We start from the raw sequence: 19031 nt of genomic DNA, 5'->3' as shown, positions 1-19031 counted from the left end.
GATAGAGAATATTTGCAGGCGAGAGAGAGAGAGAGAGAGAGAGAGAGAGAGAGAGAGAGAGAGAGAGAGAGAGAGAGAGAGAGAGAGAGAGAGAGAGGGGGGACATGATGCTGGATGTTTTCAACCTTCTTCGGCTCTAAAGGGGAACTTTTCAGGATCAGTGGATTTCTCTCTCTATTGTTTTCGTAATACAAATTAGCTCATGTGACTGACTGAAAACTGAAATTAACAGGAAGTCACTGTGCACAGGAAGCCCACAACTGTCATGTATGCACAAACTTAGAAAATGGAACAGCATTTCGTGTGTGTGGTTCAGGTATACCCGAATATCACACATTTTGTATCTTTGATCTTGGTCCTTGTGTGTGTGTGTGTGTGTGTGTGTGTGTGTGTGTGTGTGTGTGTGTGTGTGTGTGTGTGTGTGTGTGTGTGTGTGTGTGTGTGTGTGTGTGTGTGTGTGTGTGTGTGTGTGTGTGTGTGTGTGTGTGTGTGTGTGTGTGTGTGTGTGAACCCTGTACAAAGGTAGAGGATAGAATATACAGTTTTGTATAGTATAAAAATCATATATGTGGAGTGTGTGTGTGTGTGTGTGTGTGTGTGTGTGTGTGTGTGTGTGTGTGTGTGTGTGTGTGTGTGTGTGTGTGTGTGTGTGTGTGTGTGTGTGTGTGTGTGTGTGTGTGTGTGTGTGTGTGTGTGTGTGTGTGTGTGTGTCCTCAATAAAACACAACTATTAACAATGAGGATGAAGTTGGTCAAATATAGTCACAGTAATTCCCTTATTATTTATTATGTAAATTGATATTATTTCCACCATTTGGCCCATAACAATAAACCTGTTGCACATCCTCTGGGTTTAACAAATCCAATACATTGTCCCACTGCCACCAGATGTAAAGTAATACATCAACAACATTTTTTTTTTTTTTTTTTTTTTTTAAGTCAAAAGATACTTGTGTATATTCCCCCACATTTTTTGTCACGCATGTAGGCTAGTTAATGAAGTAAGCCATATGTGATTAGGCTACAGTTAGTAGGAGGGACGTGAAAACAATCCCACTCGGCATGAACTGCTCAAACTCTTCGAACATCACTTTTTATTTCTCTTGCATTAACGCCGTCATAAGCAAAAACAGATGTGTGATAGTCATTTGATAGCTTGCATTCTTGCGAAAGAGGTGAGTTAAGGCAAAATACTTTATTGGCTGGATATTTTCCAGCTTACTGAATGCAGTTTATAGATAGCCTAAGGCATAAACTGTCTTTGGGCAAATCGTGTCAAAGATAAATGTTATTTCTTTATAATATCAACGTCATGTCTTCATATGGCAATGGACTTTTCTGAACTCAGTGTATCTCATCGTTCGGGAATTTATTGCTGTACGTCTGGGTGTGTTAAAAATAGATTTGAAATAGGGAAGCAGTGTGTATCTGCCAGTATCAGCAAACCGAGTGGATTTTTCAACATGCATGCACTTAGCCTATACTTTTCTCTGGGCTGCACTGTCTTGGAATTTTGTAAATCCTTTAAGTTTGTCATCTGTCGATGTGGAATTAATATTTTATTATTATTATTATTAATATTTCACCAGAACTACAGCTCCAGAATCTCACTTCCATGTTTGCGGAGGACGTCGATGTAACTGCATAGTAAGTTTCACTAATGTTATAATTTAGTCAAATCCGCTTACACGTTTCTGTAGAACACTAATAACGTTTCATGTAAAGAAATTTACTAGCATTTATGAATAACCTACTACATTCATTTGCAAAAACAAAAAACATATGCCAAAATGATATACAAATTGACTTGACTTTCTGCATTTATAAACGTGAGAATTCAAATGGCTACTATATTAGGCTATATACAGAGTTTACCTCAAATGGGCTGTTGTGTCGCCGTGGGAGAAGTTGAACAGCAAATATAATTATACTTCAACGAGGTAATTAAAGCCACAAGAAACTACTAAAGTTAAAGTTGAACTGGGTCACTTCATCTACTGTGAACGCGTGATGTGCACGCGCGAGAGAATAAATGTGTTCTCATATAGTTCTGCACGAACATTAATTCGCTTAAAATAAATTCTGTCAGTATACCCTTAGTCCCTTACGAAAAAGAAGTATACTTCAAGTTCATTTTATGTATAGATAAAGTATATTTACATAAGTATATTTTTAAGTATAGGCTACTTCATGTAGTAAGTATACTAATATCAATGTGTAGCCTACTTGTAACAAACTTGTAAGTGTAGTATTTCAATACTTAGTATATAAAAGTAAACGTTTAAGTGTAGCCTACTAAGTGTAAGAGTAGTAAACTACTTAGTTTACTATTTTAATACAAGTAGTAGGCCTACATTTTTTAGGTTATGAAAGTACACACTGAAGTGTAGGCCTACTCTCAGTAAACTACTAGTTTAGTATACTGTCTGCAAGTATACTTTTAAGTTTTCTTTAAGTGAACATAACATTATTATTTTTGCACTTGCAGTATACTATGTTCAAATGTAGATATTATTTTTTATACTTGAAAAATACCTTTAACTGTACTTTAATTTTTAAAACATTTTATTAGCTTCATGCATCCTTTTTTATCAACACTTAAATGATGGTAAGTTTCATAAAGAAAGGCAACATTTTAAACAAAAAAGTTGAGAAAATCACATTTTTGTCAAAGACTAGCTTAATCTGATTCAGAACGATGATCAAAACACAGATGGAGGAGATCGAGTCCAACACCCCCAAAGCTTCACAGTCGTTTTCTCTTCATGGGTTACGCTTTATTTCATTTGGTAATATTAAGCAGTTTTGAAAAAAAATAAAAACTAATTGCATCACAATAAGTGTATTGTGATTGTCACTAACATTTTAGCTAAATATAATGCGTTTTTAAAATGATAATAACAACTTTATTTAATGATATAAGTACAAATATAATAAATATGTAATATAGTACACATATTTAGCAAAATACTCTCTATAGATCTTTTTTTCTAGCCAACTAACGTGCTATAGCGTATAGCCTATATTATGGTCATTAAATGGCTGTGTCATTCTGTGTGTGAGAAAAAGGATGTGTGGCATGAGAGCGTGTGAAAAGTGACGCTCTCACGCTACACATCCTTTTTGTAAGGCTCGTGCTCGATTGGCCAAAAGTTATTGGTTGTTATCGATCGGCCGCGCTCTCGTTATTTCATCTGACTCCATAAATGAAAAGGTTTTAATGATATCTGTGCATCATTAAATGTGAGTGAATGTTTGACTATTCCTTTTAACTCTTTAATGAAAATGTATTATGTCAGGTAAATGTATCATGCCAATTTCATAATCAATTCAAAGATAATCGATACAAACATCAAATGCTCTGGAATAAAGAGAAGAGATGCGAACCCAACATTATACATGAAGCTGAGAGTCTTACTCTCAGCCTCACGGGCTAATCTGAAATACAGAAAGGCCCCGACCCAACATTAAGATACATGATGCTAAGAGTTTACTCTTAAGTAATAGTCACTCTTAGCATCATGGGGCAACTTGAGTTACAAAAAGGCCCCGATCTTCTCGTTGCATTCCATTATATAGACAGAACCTCTTTCACATGGAAACATCTTCTAACAATGGAAATTTGCATTCAGAGGTTACACCTTTTGGCGATGTGAGACCATTTGCCAGGAGACCACCTTCCTTTGTGTGCCAGTTATCCCTAAACTCTTAAAAACCTTATTACCTTTTGTTTGACTTATTTGGAAATGAGACATTTGTACCAGTCGCACTGAGACATTTCAAATGATACCAAAATGTACAATACTCGATGATAATAATTCACATTAAACTATATATTTTCTTGGGTGAATTCAGGTGATCTGAGCATGAGAGAGAGGGGGTGAGGGATGAGGGATGAGGGAATGAAATGTAGATTAGGATGACTCAGAGGTGAGATTTTCGTCTCGATAGTGCACAAGGGGGAGTTCAAATGTTAATTTCCAGAGAGGTCCTTTGTCCTCTCAGGGTCTGGTCGCTGTTCAACCAGACTGTCCGCCATTTTCTAATTTCTCAATTCTTACAGTTTTCCCTCCTTGACTCCGTGGGTCAAATTCAAATGAGTCCCCATGGAGTCACTGATAAACGTTTGTTGTAATCCTTGAGATGTTACCCGAAAATTGTCTTTTCAATGTTAGCATCTGTAGAAGCTTGCAGAGGGCTGGTTTCACCAGGTGTATGTTGCTTGAGTCCAGCAGGTGGATGAATGCATTCAGGTTTTCTTCCTGTGATCCTGTGATGTGAGTAGAGTTCATAGTCAATCTGGACCTTTGTGACCTGTTCAGTTGATGTGCCATTCCTTCATGGAGAAACTTCTGCTTCTCTGGCACCTTCCCCATGATGATAATCTGACCCTTCTGCACCAATCCTGTCACCTCCAGCAGTGGGGTTGTCTGGGCAGACCTCAATGGATGAAGGGGTTCTCCTTTGTTCACACTGCTTTGTGTGAGACACCTGAAAAGCATCTTAAATGTCCACTTCACAATTGAGCACTTATGAACTTAAAGTTGTAAGGAAATGCATAGGAACACATAATGCAACAAAACAAAATCATGTCATGTTCAATATAAAATATCATGTTCATGTCAGCAAGTGCGAATGGTACATCTGGTCTCAAGTGTTTCTCAAGGTCATGTATGGTAGGGTGGTCCCATTTTAAATATCCAATTCTTCACTACCACTGTGATGTTAAATGGTAGTGGAATTTAATTATTCTTGGTCTGAATTATTCAAAGGAAATGCAACAAGAGGTCGGTGTAACCTAAATAATCAAATGGATGGTACGCATCAATAAATCTTGTAATAACAGTAATAATAATATTCAATCACAATTAGGAAGAAATGCATGCATGTATATAATAATCACTTTGTTTGTTCAGCAATCTTCCAATGCAAGCCACCTATGCAGATCTTTTATGATGTTTCTGTTATTAGTGGTATGTTAAGAAATCAGGGGCCCCCCAACCACTCTAATAACAGTCAGAAAGTTTTAACATTTTGAAATTTAATAGCAGGTCTGTCTCTGCTTTATAATTTGCATCATTGATTTGTGACTGTAGCATTCATATGGATATTACAGTGTTTTCCCATGAGTTGGTGTAAGGGAGTGTACACCCCCCACCACTTTTTTAAAATCCCCTACAGCGCGAAACATGAGTCCTACAAACGCGGCGCCGAGGAGCTTGTATGTAATCGGAGGACAAATGGCTCCTTAGTTTCGAAATGGTTTGGGTACAAGGTGATCGCGTTGAAAATAAAGGCGTTTGTCTAGCGTTAGAAGCTCATTTGAAACATTGCCGCGGCTCATTTAAGAAAATGACAGCTCCGAAGAGACGCCGCTTTAGTTTGAGGTAGTGCTAACAATAATAAAGAAAGATGATGATCATCATCTCCTTATCTGTTACCACTGAAATGTAGATGTAATGTATTTCCAAATCTAAGCCCATCTTATGCGGAATGTTGCCTAATAGACTGCAACACGATAAAACCAATGGATAAAACAGGCACCTTCAGAATGCGTAAAAGACGCACCGGCCAAGGCAGGTCTAACTCACTGTGTGCCTTCTAATAACGGACAGAACAACTCTTTTGTATAATTTTGTTCACTTCACACAAAAAGATCTTGGAATGAGATGGCTAACTGTAGTAGCGTTTAGTCCACTGTCTATAATAGCCTAATTTAGAGATGACTTTTTTTTTTTTTTTTACCGACAACTTTGATCGGTTAACGTTGATACGGTCAACCATCGGTCAAACGGTCATCGGTTAACATACCTATAGTCCGGCCCATCCTGGCATCCGTCCTCCGAGGAATTTGCAGAAGTAAACCTGAGACAGAAACAAATGCAGAGAGAACCACTTTTAATTCTGATATTTCCAACAACTTCAAATTCAGACATGTGGAATTATTTTACTTGCTCCATTATCATGTCCATTGCAATTTTAATTCCAGTTGTCACATGAAACCAAGTTTCATTGACCAAGTCTGAATTATTGCTGTTGTTTCAGTGCAGTGTGTGATACCTAAAGCTGCTCTTGCAGTTCAGACTTCACAGTCTGCTGTGTCATATGAGCTTTTTGTGAGATATGGTGTGGATGACAAAAAAAAAAAAAGTGCTAAGAAAAAAAATACAGTTAGTAGCCTATATTTCTTCTGTGCCAATAAAAATAGTTACAAACGCAGTCCAAGCAATGCACAGACTAAAAGCCGGCCTGAAACAACGTAGCCTGGAGTGGGTTACCAAAATGTAAACATCATGTAAATCCATTCAACCTGGATATATGTATATTGTATAACACTCTTCAATCATTCTGGAAAATTTGAAGACTTGAAGCTTAAGTTTATACCAAAGTTTTAATATTTTGTTATTCTATTTTGTATGGCAACAGGTGGCACTGCTCATGCTCACCAAACTCATGGTCATGTTCACTCAGAGGATATTTCCAATGCTGAGCAAGTTTCATCTTAATACCTCAAAGCATTGCAAAGGTGTGACCACACTTCCTATATAGCATATACACAAGATCAAATTTATTGGTTAAAGTTGCATGAATTTGACTAACATGGGCTTTCATTTCTCTCTACAGAATGAGAAGTTTTTGGCTTCACCTCAAACTGAGAACTGCCATATTTATCTTTGTAACACTAGTACTTATTATATGTTTTTTCACTATCATTTTTTCAAGACTCAATAAAGGCGGAGGACAGAAAACTAGAGTTTCTGAGAGGCCACGGCTTATGGTACAATATGGCATTAATTGCACAGCAATATATGAAATGGAACCAGTGGAAGTGGGCAAAACATTAGCCATCCGCAAGCAAAAAACCTATGTATCAGCAACTGACCAGACTATCGCTGATGCCACCTCTAGTTGTGATCAGTTTGCGACGCACGGCTATGATGCGATTCAAGGCACTGAATTTGAGCGTGAATTTCCTCTTGCTTACTCTTTGGTTGTTCACCAGGATGCAGCTCTTGTGGAGCGGATACTCAGGGCCATTTATATGCCGCATAACATATATTGCATACATTATGATCTGAAGTCCTCAGCTGACTTTATTTCAGCAATGAAAGGTCTGGCCCGCTGCATCCCCAACGTCTTCATTGCCTCTAAACTGGAGAGGGTTCAGTATGCAGGCATCTCACGACTCAAAGCAGATCTGAATTGCCTGTCTGACCTGCTAGATTCTGAGGTAAAGTGGAAGTATGTCATCAACCTGTGTGGTCAGGACTTTCCACTGCGGACAAACGCTGAGCTGGTGTCGGATCTAAAGGAGTTGAAAGGCAGGAACATGGTGGAGAGCAAGCGGCCTGAAGGAAAGAAATGGCGCTGGAGTGTTCATCATATCCTGAAAAATAACAATTCTGAGTACTATGAAACACCAGTCACCACTTCTGAGGAGAAATCTCCACCACCTTACAACATTGAAATGTTTGTGGGCAGCGCATACTTTACTCTCTCAAGGGAATTTGTGGTTTTTGTTCACTGGAGTCCCGTAGCCAGGGATTTCTTGGCTTGGTCTGAGGACACATACTCGCCTGACGAACATTTCTGGGCGACTCTGGTTCGTGTGCCTGGAGTACCAGGTGAGGTGCCAAGATCTGATCCTGAAATCTCAGAACTGATAAGTAAAACTCGCCTAGTGAAGTGGTCATATTTAGAAGAGAATCTTTACCCACCGTGCACTGGAGACCATGTGCGAGCAGTGTGTATTTATGGTGCTGCTGAGCTCAGATGGCTCCTAAACTACGGCCACTGGTTTGCTAATAAAGTAGATCCAAAAGTGGATCCTGTTCTTATGGAATGTTTAGAAGAGATACTTTTAAGAAAGCGTCTTAAACTGCAGTGAAATGATCTTATTTTTCTACTGTTGAGACTTTTGCATTGGTGAAAAAAATTTATATATTGTAATTTTTGGAAAATCCAAATGAAGTTACTTTGAAAATGCACTTTTTATTGTGTTGTTTATTAGCCTGCATGAAGTGCGATTCTTTGCCAAAAAAAAGTTTTAGGGTTTGATGCCAGTTCTCTTTTAGGTCAACACTTGTTCTTTTGTTTATGAGACATGTCATTACAGTTTTTCTCAGTCGCTTTGGTGCATTTCTCACATCACTATTTACATTTGCACAACAGTTAGTTCAACCTCCACAACATTTAGTCATTTGTGCACATCATAGTAGCAGTTTCTCATTCCTTCCAACAAATTGCAAATGCTTTTGGACATGCATCAATTGCTTTCATACAACTCTCTGCTGTTTTATAACATTATAATTTGCTTATGTCATGTCAGTCAAAATTAACTATACTTGTGAATGCTGAATAGTCATTCCATAATATAAAACTAATAGTCCTCATTTCATTGCTTGAGTCATTACATACAAAAATGTTGAACTAGTTGTCAAAATCTGTCAAGCAAATTTTACACATTTTTTTTAATCTTTTTTTTTTTCTGAAAATGTCTCCTAAATTGAACAATTTCTCTCAGGTGAATTTCAGCTTTCACTGATGAGAAGGGGTGTGTGAAGCATTAGTTGCAACCAATGTTCAGTTCCAATATGTACTGCAATATTGTTTCCAGTTGTGCACAAGCCTACCCAAAGGGAGTTTATGTTTGTTGTAAATAAGGTTTTTTTTTTTTTTTTTTTTTACAATGCTGTGAACAAATTAGAATTGCAAAGAGCATATGCAGTAAAAATGTGAAACATACATATTCAGTGTCTTGTACTCAGTTACCTCACTAAATACAGTAATGTGTAACTTTACTGTATTTTTCAAATGGCTGTGCAAATAGTATACAGTGCTGCCTTGAGCATTACTGTAAAATCCGATTAGTTCAGCTTACTCAAAAAAAGCATGCAAACCGATTGCACTTAAAAAACTAAGTAACGTGAAATAGGAATAGTATGTAGTACTAACAAGTGCATTTCTAGTAGTGTACACTTACAAGAGAGTTCCAGTAACTTAAAACTAATTTGTATAGTATACTTGATTATTTACTTTAGATGTACTCATTTATGCTAGTTGTGTTAACTCTGATGTTTTCTGCATACAACTTGGAATTACTGAGTTTACTTTACTTCAAAAGCAATCCAGTTTACTTGTTAAAACCATGCAAACCGATTGCACTTAAAATAGCAAGTAAGCTTTACTCCAATAACTTAAGTGCTATCAATCATCTATTATATATCATTGAGAATACTTTCACAATTTTACAAAGATAACATTTACAACTGGACAAATAAATGTAAGGCAATGATACAGTTCAAAGGTACATTTATTGTATTTGTTTTCTAAACAACTGACACAGGGGTGGTCCACACAAGTTTGCATTGGGGTATACAATTTATGTAAATAGTCACTTTAGGTTTTTACATTTTTTGGGGGAAAAAAACCAAAAAACATTAACACTTTATAATAAGGTTTATTAGTTAACATTAGGTAGTGTATTAACTAACATGAACTAACCATGATAAATGCATTTGTTACAGTATTTATTAATCTTTGTTAATATAAATACAGCTATTCATTGTTCATGTTAGTTTACAGTGCATTAACTAATGTTAACAAATACAACCTTTGATTTTAATAACGTATTAGTAAATGTATATAAAATCTGAATAAAAAAAAATATATTAAAGACGATACCCTGACTCTAACAGATTCTCAACAAACAGCTTTAACAATTCAATACATAACAATGACTCACTTTAATCAATAACACTTCGGAGACCAAACTTGGTATATAGAAGTGCAAAAAAAGTGGCTACATTCATTAACGATGGAATAGTATTTCATCATTTAAGCCTAAACGATGAAAAAGCAATGTCTCTGACACACATGTACATTAGAAATGAATACGCTGACAGATTCTTAAAGGGTTAGTTCACCCAAAAATGTTAATTCTGTCAGTAATTACTCACCCTCATGTTGTTCCAACCCCGTAAGACTTTTGTTCATCTTAGGAACACAAATGAAGATATTTTTGATGAAATCTGAGAGGTTTCTGTCCCTCCATACACTGCAATGTCATTGCAACTTCCAAGGCCCAGAAAGGTAGTAAAGACATAGTTAAAATAGTCCATGTGACTACAGTACTTCAACCTTAATGTTATGAAGCAACAAGAATACTTTTTGTGTGCAAAAAAAGCCCCAAATAACGACATTATTCAACAATCTCTTCTCTTCCACGCCATTCTCCTACGCTGTTAACGTAGTGTAAACGCCCAGTGCTTCTGGGTTCTACGTCAGATTGAGGCTTATTATTGGCTGACGCTGGTCATGTGTGATGCTGGCCAATAATAAGCCTACGTTCTGACAAAGAACCCAGAAGCACTGAGATGTTTACACTACGTCAACAGCGTAGGAGAATGACGTGGAAGAGAAGAGATTGTTGAATAATGTTGTTATTTGGGGTTTTTTTTGCGCACAAAAAGTATTCTTGTTGCTTCATAATATTAAGGTTGAAGTACTGTATACATGGACTATTGTAACGATGTTTTTTTCTGGGCCTTGAAAGTTGCAATGACGTTGCGGTCATTGGGAGGTAGAAAACTCTCAGATTTCATCAAAAATATCTTTATTTGTGTTTTGAAGATGAACGAAGGTCTTACGGGTTTTGAACGACATGAAGGTGAGTAATTACTGACAGAATTTTCATTTTTGGGTGAACTAACCCTTTAACTTGCTCATGAACTAATGGGCTGACAATTTTAAAGAAGTGGCTTAGTTTCCCTTTTATTTTTCTATCAACTAATCTAATTCCACTGTCATAAACAAATGTAATCTAATGCCAAACATCATCAATCTTGCACATTTGATTAATCAACAGGAGATTGTTCAGAGATTGCAGTTTTGGTGAGAGTTTGTTCTGTCTCAAAGCAAGCATCAATTTCTGAATGAAGTTAAAAGTATTTTTCATGTCTTTTGGGTAATCCAAATTTAAAGCATAAGACAGACCAAAATAGATGCAAATTGCCTGAGGCAGGTTCTGCAGATTATCCATTACAATACCTCTCTCAACAATGATGGCAGTAGACACTGGGCAAAGGTAGAGTTTATTTAGAGAGGGAAGTTGTTCTTCATCAATGACAGTCAGCACCCCAACAGATAGTTGTGCCCAGGCTTCATCAACATCACATACCTGAATGAAACCAAACAATAAAAATATTACAACAGAGAAAAGTGAAAAGGCATGATTTATCAATTATAAATTAAAATTGTATAATTTAAAAATGATTTATGGTGAATGGCTGTATATTTTAATGATGGATAGATGCACTTTTATCATGGATTGATGCATTTTGATGGACTTGAAAAAATATACGGCCATTCACTGCCATTATAAAGCTTGGATGAGACAGGACATTTTCTAATATAACTCTGATTGTATTTGTCTGAAAGAAGAATGCTATATACACCTAGGATTACTTGAGGGTGGGTAAATCATGGGATAATTTTAACTTTTGGGTGAACTATCCCTTTAAGTATGCAAGGTATTGAATTAAAACTACAGTAAAAATAATTTTGTTAGAAAATTATAAGAAAGCCATTGAAGTCCATTATATGGAGAAAAATACTGGAATGTTTTCCTCAAAAACCTTAATTTCTTTTCGACTGAAGAAAGAAAGACATGGACATCTTGGATGACATGGGGGTGAGTAAATTATCAGGAAATGTTTTTTTGAAAGTTAACTAATCCTTTAAGATTACAGTCCACAGTTAAAGAGTTTATCAACAAAACCCCACAACACTTTAGACAACATCTAGATTGATTGTAAGCAAAACCATGATCAACTCAGAATAATAATTAAAAAAATTAAGGCTGCAGTAAACTCACCCCTGTATTAATTTGCTGCATAAGCTCATCTAATTTCTCTCCAATGCTTCTTGAAGACTTGAAGATTGTGACAAAGAGTGGTGTGTAGCGATCCACAGCACCATAAAAGTTACTCTGCAGTCTGCAGATCTGTGGGGACTATCCTGTTAAACTCTGCAAACACCTAAAACACAGGCAAAAAAAAAAAGAAAGAAAAAAGGCATGGGACAGTGTGGAAATCTTTCAATGAACAATTATTTTTGATTTTTCTGATCTTTATAAAAAATATCTTTCAATGCATGGTCAGGCCAACAGGCCAATTCTAAAGCCAAACCTAAACAGAATGTGGTTTCTCATGGTGGAAAAGGGTATGAATAAGTACTTACTTGTCTCTCTGTAAAAAGAGCTGACCACTGCTCCATCTGCATCCACAATTTCACGTCTTTGCATTGAGAAGGTCTGGTCCATCTTTGATGCAGTGATAAAGCAGTTGAGTTCGAGTAAAAAAATAAAATAAAAAATAAAAATCACTCTACAGTGCTTGCATTACAATCTGAATTTACTCAATTTAAAAAATAATAGTTTAATGCTGTTGTGAAATCAAAAATACTGTCAAAAAGCATCACATACTTAATCTCTGCATAAGCTGCAGGTTACCTTTAACTGTAGACGTGCACCATTTCACCAGATTTGGAACCTTAATAATGTATAAACCAATGCCAACAGAGGAGAATGCATCAGTGAAAATGGTAAAGTAGAAAACCATAATTCTTACATTTGGAAAAAATAAATCGCTTTTCAGGCACTCCAGGAACTGTTATGGTACCTGATAGTTTTATGCGCAAAAAAAACAAACAAAAAAAACATATTCTTCAAGCTCTAATTATCTAAATTATTTGGTAACGTTAGACATTAAGGAAATCAGTAAAAATTAGCGACAGACAGTAAAAAAAAAAAAACATTCACACAAAAGTCGCATGCTTGATTACTCACCTTATTATTATTCCAAAAACGTAGCGAAGCTCCAGATAAAAATGTAGGTAGTCTGTCAAAGTCTTTCCACATCTGCAAAATGGGCGCCGAAAATAAAATACGCACAGAATCTATTGCGCATGCTCTCACAAGTGCCGCTTCTTCTTCTTTGTTTTTTCTGCACATTAGGCATGCTTTATTTCACTGCTGCCTCTCACTGGTTTAGTAACGTCATTGCATCCTTTGTTGCTACTTGCTTATTTCAAGTAAGCGTCACTCAAACGATTGAGTAACTTGTTATTTTCACCCTGCAATTGACTGTAACTCAACAAAACCTAGTAAGAAGTATGTATTTTATGTTACTGAGTAAAGTTTACTAAGTATATGTGAGTCAGGAAAGCTATTGGATTTTACAGATCTGACTTTTTTGCATTGGAAAACATTTACAGAGTAAACTGTCATAATGAAAACATGACAAAGCCATTTGACTATCTTGTTCATAAACAATGGTGTCAGGACTCTTCATCTTGATGACACTGACACTTTCATTGATATGAATACTTGCTTTTGAGGAATGAGCTATCCATTTTGAGCAAGTGACACGCTTTTGCAGGTTTTCAACTAGGTTTTGCAGGTTGTACTAATTGTTTTGAGAACTGCATTAACTGTTGTGCAAATGTAAATAGTGATGTGAGAAATGCACCAAAGCGACTGAGAAAAACTGTAACATAATGAGACAAAATGTGAATTTTATTGGAGCAAAGTGAAGGAGCCCAAATACATTTACCCAGTTCATAAAAATAAAATATTGAAAAGTAAAGGAGCACACACTTGTTAATTGTTGACAAAAATATTCTCTCTGAGCAAAAGTTGTAAACACAATTACAGAATCAAACTCACTGGATCGTCCATGTCTTTAGGTCAAGATAGATAGATAGATAGATAGATAGATAGATAGATAGATAGATAGATAGATAGATAAGCAAAGCTTTATGTTGACAGAGCAACGTATGCAATAATTACCAGGAATGAATTTGCATGTGCTACCTGGGTTGCTTTTGCACCTGATTCACAGAAGGAATCATGCAATGATTAAAACAACCCCAAAATAAATTAGAGCTTGACTAATTTTGCATGTTGCAATGCAATTTCTCATCTTGCGGTTTTGAAGGCTTGTGATCCGGCATATTCTACTGGGACCCCAGCGATCCAGACACCTCAAATAAATAGCTCTTTAACATTCAGAAAATGTGCTTGACTATCATTTGATGAATAACTGCTGCCAAAAAGTTTATTTAAATTTGTATCTTGCATTTGGTCAAGCTAGATTCTAGATGGTTAGTGAAAAAAGGTTTTTGTGCTGAAATAGCATGTGCAAAAGTGCATATCTTGTGAATTCACCCCTGAGCATTAGACTGCTTTTGCTGATATCAACAGGAAGTAAATGCTAAAGAATTTCCTTTGGTAAAATAAAAAAGCTTTTTCTTTATTTTCACTTCTCCTTTTCTTTCTTTTTTGCAGATAATTATTTTAATTTTTTTAACTATATAAAATTTTAATTTAGATTTATCGGCCAATATATTGGTTATCGGCTTTCAAATATAAAGAATTATCGGTATCGACCAAAATTTTCACATCGGTGCATCCCTAATTCCTTTAAAGGGTGTTCACCAAAAAATGAAAATTCTCTCATCATATACTCACCCTCAAGTTGTTCCAAACCTGTAAGACTTTTGTTCATCTTCAGAACACAAATGAAGATATTTTTATTGAAAATAGAGAGATTTCTGTCCTTCCGTGCAATTACCACTTTGACGCTTAAAATATGTAATTACAAGATCATCAAGCTAATCGATCGATTTATATGATGAACAGACACGATCGCTTTATATGATGGACAGATTTAATTTAGGCTTTTATTCACATGTATTCCGTGGATATCGCCTGTCTTCCTTCACTTGTTACCACTGTTTTTCTCATGGTTTCTCTGCCAACACACGCAGCTGCAAGTTACCTAACTGTAAAGTCTTCTTCTTCTTCAGTTTTTTGGCGGATTACTGACACCTACTGTTAGCATGATCTAAAGACTCTAACTAGGCCTACTCCCCATCCTCCCATGGCCAACGAGAGCCATCGCTTCAGCCAGCGCATATGGCAGGTCTTAGCTTAAAATGTTGCCAGCGTTACTCATTGTAATTGCATTTATAAATTAGAGAGATCTTTAAAAAAAAATAAAAAGATTTTTTACTAGTAAAAATACAATTATGGCGAGTAACTCTAGAAACATTTTAAGCTAAAATGGCTTGCCATTAGCGCTGCATGTTCAGCTCATGACTCCCCAAGCCAGAAGAGGATGGACAAGAAAAACCACAGCAACAAAAAACTCTGTTTCATGTTGATTAGACCTGTATTCTCCAAAAATGTGAACACTAGGCCTACTCTTTCTTCTTTATTTTCACAATACATATTGACATGTTCTACTGTTTAATTTCCTCCTCACCATTCAAAACGAACTGTTGTCTACTCCGAAATGGTCTATTTAGTAGGCTATTATCATCAGATCAATTTTTTTCTTTAAAATTTGTTCGATGGGGTACAGTTTATGGATTAATTTAAAATAGCCTACATTTATTTTACTTTGTTTTTTGAAGATTTGTTGTTGTTGTTGCATGGAGTAGTTAAGTATTTCGTTCACTTCCATACATTACAATTTACAGCATTTAAAAAAAAATTTTCCTGTTCTGTTTAAATGTAGGGATCACTAGATTTAGAGAGTTTTTAATATATATATATATATATATATATATATATATATATATATATATATATATATATATATATATATATATATATATATATTAAATGGCTTAAATGAAATTGATGATCACATCTTTTCAGAAAATGACTGTCAAACTAGTTTCCTGTTTTGCCACCTAACATATCAAGAGAATAATCAAGAATAAATAGGCATGACCACATTCCATGAGTGTGACACCAGGATTATGATGATCATTGTGAGAAAAGATAGAAAGGAAGAACCTGACTAAAAATGCAAGTTCAATAATTCTCCATCTAGGTTTATTTCAATTCAATTCAGTTTATTTGCCAAACTCATGTCCAAAATTCACGCAAGACAAGACAGATAAACAAAACAAACAAACAAACAATAAAAAAAACAAATACAAGAATTCAAATACATACAGACATTTCACCCAATGCACTCTCAGTCTGGATGTGTACCTGGAGCAACTCACTAAGGGATTTGAGAGTGCCACCATGATACTGTTGGTAGACTCATCCAGACGTTGCATAAACTTAAACATCAAATTCCTTAAAAGTGCTTTCAGTGTGGTTACTCCTACAGATACAAACATCTGACTAGCACTCCCTCCTCTGGGAACCTTAAGTAAAATTCTCATTGCATCATTGTAGGCAACTTGTAACTTCTGCATGCTGGATTTTTTGTAAGAAGACCACAGATGGGCAGTATAGAGTGGTGTACAGTAAGCTTTGAACAGAGCCACTTTAACTTGAGTAGAACAGTAACTAAACTTACGTGCTATGATGTTTGCCTGTGCATATAACTTATAACACTGTCTGTATATGTCATCATCATCATTCATATCATCTGCAATACAATGACCAAGGTATTTCATCTTTTTGCAGACCTCAAGACAATTATTGGCTAGCATGAACACAGGACAATTTAGCCATTTATCCTGTTTCGTTCTGCATATTAAAACAGCACTTTTGCTGGAATTGTATTTTATATCAAATTCCACCCCATAGTCAGAGCATATTTATATCCTATTTATAGGCTATATACCATACTTTTTAATAGTGCCCTGTCAAGCTCTCTACTAAGCACAGAAATGAATATAAGTAGTAGTCAGTTTATTTGCATAGACAGTGGGGACATAGACATTGTCCCACACGTTGTCCTTCAGCCAAAGTCAGTCATCTACAAACATTTTTCAATATCAAAGTCATCAATTGTCAGGTCAGGTCGTGGTGTACAGACTTGGTCAGTCAAACAACATTCTCCTCCTTTGTCCACTATAATCTACCAGACAGAGCTTGATGACCAATCAACTTAAAGCTTGCCCCATGTTCTGTATTGTCTTTTCATCAGATTTTTGGCTTCTTTAAAATTTGTCATTTGCCTTAACCCATCTGTAATGATAAAACTCATTCCAGAGGTTAATGACACAATATACACACTATGGAGACAGAATAGCTCCCCTAAACTAACACATACCAAACATGAATTAACACTCATAAAACATACAATGCTGTCACCATCAAACAAACACACACGCATACCTGACTATGAACCGCTCATATTCTCATATTCATATCTTTTGGTGTTTACTCTAAACATATTTAAATTTTAAATAAGATTTTAAACTTCACATTTTCCTGTAGCTTTTATCTAATTTAACATGGTGTCTTAACCAGTTTCAAAGCACGTCTGTTCAAAAAGTCAGCTGGGTTGTTTTGGTTCATTATCATTATTTTGCTTCAGCTTGCTTTAGCAGGCCGATAACAGAAAGACAGACAGAGTACCATCTCTTCCTCCACTCAAGCAGTCTCTCTCACTATAAACAAATAATCTTTTCAACAGCCTCCTAAGACTGTAACTTAGACAAAATATAATAATAAATTCATTACAATAACCTTTGACCATTCACCTTTGTTATCCAGACTTTTCTCGAATCTACAAAAGCTCCAGAACCTTTGGACATAGCTGTCTTTACATGTCTTACACAGCTATCATTCATATTGGCTACTTAACTCATTACAAAACAAGTACATATTTATTCTCTGGAAGCCGGGCTAAATAAGCAAGCACTGTTGCTGTATTCCTAGCATGGGCTAGACCCGCAGTCACTACTCAGATCAATACAGACATCATAAATACCAGGACATATAGGTTTCTATACATTTTCCTTGGTCATAATGCAATTAACATCATAAAAAAAATTGTTACTGTCTCCACAACAAATAATTACATTCACCTCATGGTCTCAGTTGGCTCTTGAAAGCCCATTCCCATTAGCTCTTTATCTATAATCTCCATCAGGGTTTTGTCCCCTGCAGTTTGCAGACACTTGTCACAATGAAAAACAAGCCATGCAATGAATGCGGTTTCTGGTGAGTGGTATAGAGGAACTCACATTTCTGGGTCAGACTGCCGTAAGTTCTCACAGCTCATCTCCCCTTAATGATAATGATGCTGTTGGCCAAAGAGGATCTTACCCGTCGTTGAGTAATCACTTCGTGCACACTGGTAACCGCTCTTTCCCATAACAGAATCTTTGACCATTTTCTTCAACAGACTCAGTTGTTTTCTGGAGCTTAGGGAAGGCACATTCAAGAGTCACCAGAGCCATCTGGACTGCCTAATAGTGTTAACACAGGGAGACAGGTTAATAACAGCAGTATTTAATCACTTAAATCTTTTAAACATCTTCAAATCAGCAAAATCGCAATACTGAGATTATACTCAGTGAATTTAGTTATCACAACGTCCATTCAGTGTACTGTTATCTGTAGCCGGAGCCATCAGCCCTGTATGCTGGTGGAGACAAAGAAGTTACTGGCCCTGAATTAAACTAGTCAAAAACGTCACTTCTATCATTTAAGACTTCTTTAAAGTCATTCAGTTTTACTTTTAAAACATTTACAAATTTCCCTTTAAATGTATGAAATCTTAACTGCCTGTAGCATGATTTCTTTTAACATCTCCATGTCTAAGGTTTTCAACTAAAACACTGTGCCTTACTATAAATAGCTTATTAACACTTATGACACAGGCTCAGATAACAGCTTTTAGCTGACTTTGAATGAGAGAGAGACTCGGAGGCATTCAGGACTGGTACACTGCACTCTCATAAACTTTCATTTTACTTTCTTTTGACTCTTGTCCAACTTAATACATTTGCCAGAATTGACATGTATTTTCAAACAACCATATTTTATATTTGTCTTTTGCCCACATCAGGGAATTTAGACATTACAAATTTCCACTCAGATGGTGTCTCTGTCGCACTGGCCGTTTCAGCCACAGCACACACCAGATTCAGATAAGCAAACTGTTTCAGCCGATCACAAGCTTATCTTTTGAAAGCATCAGCTCCTAGTTCTTTAATGGGCAACACTATTCCTCCACGTTCAAAACACTAACAAGCTGTTTGTTTAATCA

General features: G+C 36.0%; 1 protein-coding gene and 1 long non-coding RNA gene across 8 annotated transcripts; one reads left to right on the top strand and one right to left on the bottom strand.

Moving 5' to 3' along the window:
• Positions 1 to 994: 994 nt before the first annotated feature.
• On the top strand, positions 995 to 14315 carry LOC309477104 (beta-1,3-galactosyl-O-glycosyl-glycoprotein beta-1,6-N-acetylglucosaminyltransferase 4-like). 4 transcript variants are annotated; one of them, XM_082140260.1, is made up of 5 exons: positions 995 to 1175; positions 1590 to 1647; positions 6427 to 6526; positions 6631 to 8856; positions 13227 to 14315. In XM_082140260.1, the coding sequence occupies exon 4, from the start codon at positions 6776 to 6778 to the stop codon at positions 7886 to 7888; it is 1113 nt and encodes a 370-aa protein (XP_081996386.1). In that variant the 5' UTR covers positions 995 to 1175; positions 1590 to 1647; positions 6427 to 6526; positions 6631 to 6775; the 3' UTR covers positions 7889 to 8856; positions 13227 to 14315. The 4 variants fall into 4 exon arrangements, with proteins under 4 accessions (XP_081996386.1, XP_081996383.1, XP_081996385.1 ...); XM_082140257.1 differs by having other exon boundaries at positions 6625 to 8856; XM_082140258.1 differs by lacking the exon at positions 995 to 1175 and adding an exon at positions 1194 to 1377 and having other exon boundaries at positions 6625 to 8856.
• On the bottom strand, positions 9296 to 13238 carry LOC309477127. 4 transcript variants are annotated; one of them, XR_014198533.1, is made up of 5 exons: positions 12848 to 13238; positions 12512 to 12551; positions 12241 to 12322; positions 11876 to 12038; positions 9296 to 11179 (listed from the first exon to the last, which is right to left on the bottom strand). It is a non-coding gene; the product is annotated as an uncharacterized lncRNA (long non-coding RNA). The 4 variants fall into 4 exon arrangements; XR_014198531.1 differs by having other exon boundaries at positions 12512 to 13238; XR_014198532.1 differs by having other exon boundaries at positions 12241 to 12551.
• Positions 14316 to 19031: the final 4716 nt, after the last annotated feature.

This window comes from Leuciscus leuciscus (genome assembly GCF_965113295.1).
Source record: "Leuciscus leuciscus genome assembly, chromosome: 16".
NCBI classification, from domain to species: domain Eukaryota; kingdom Metazoa; phylum Chordata; class Actinopteri; order Cypriniformes; family Leuciscidae; genus Leuciscus; species Leuciscus leuciscus.
This window is presented reverse-complemented; position numbering and strand designations above follow the sequence as displayed.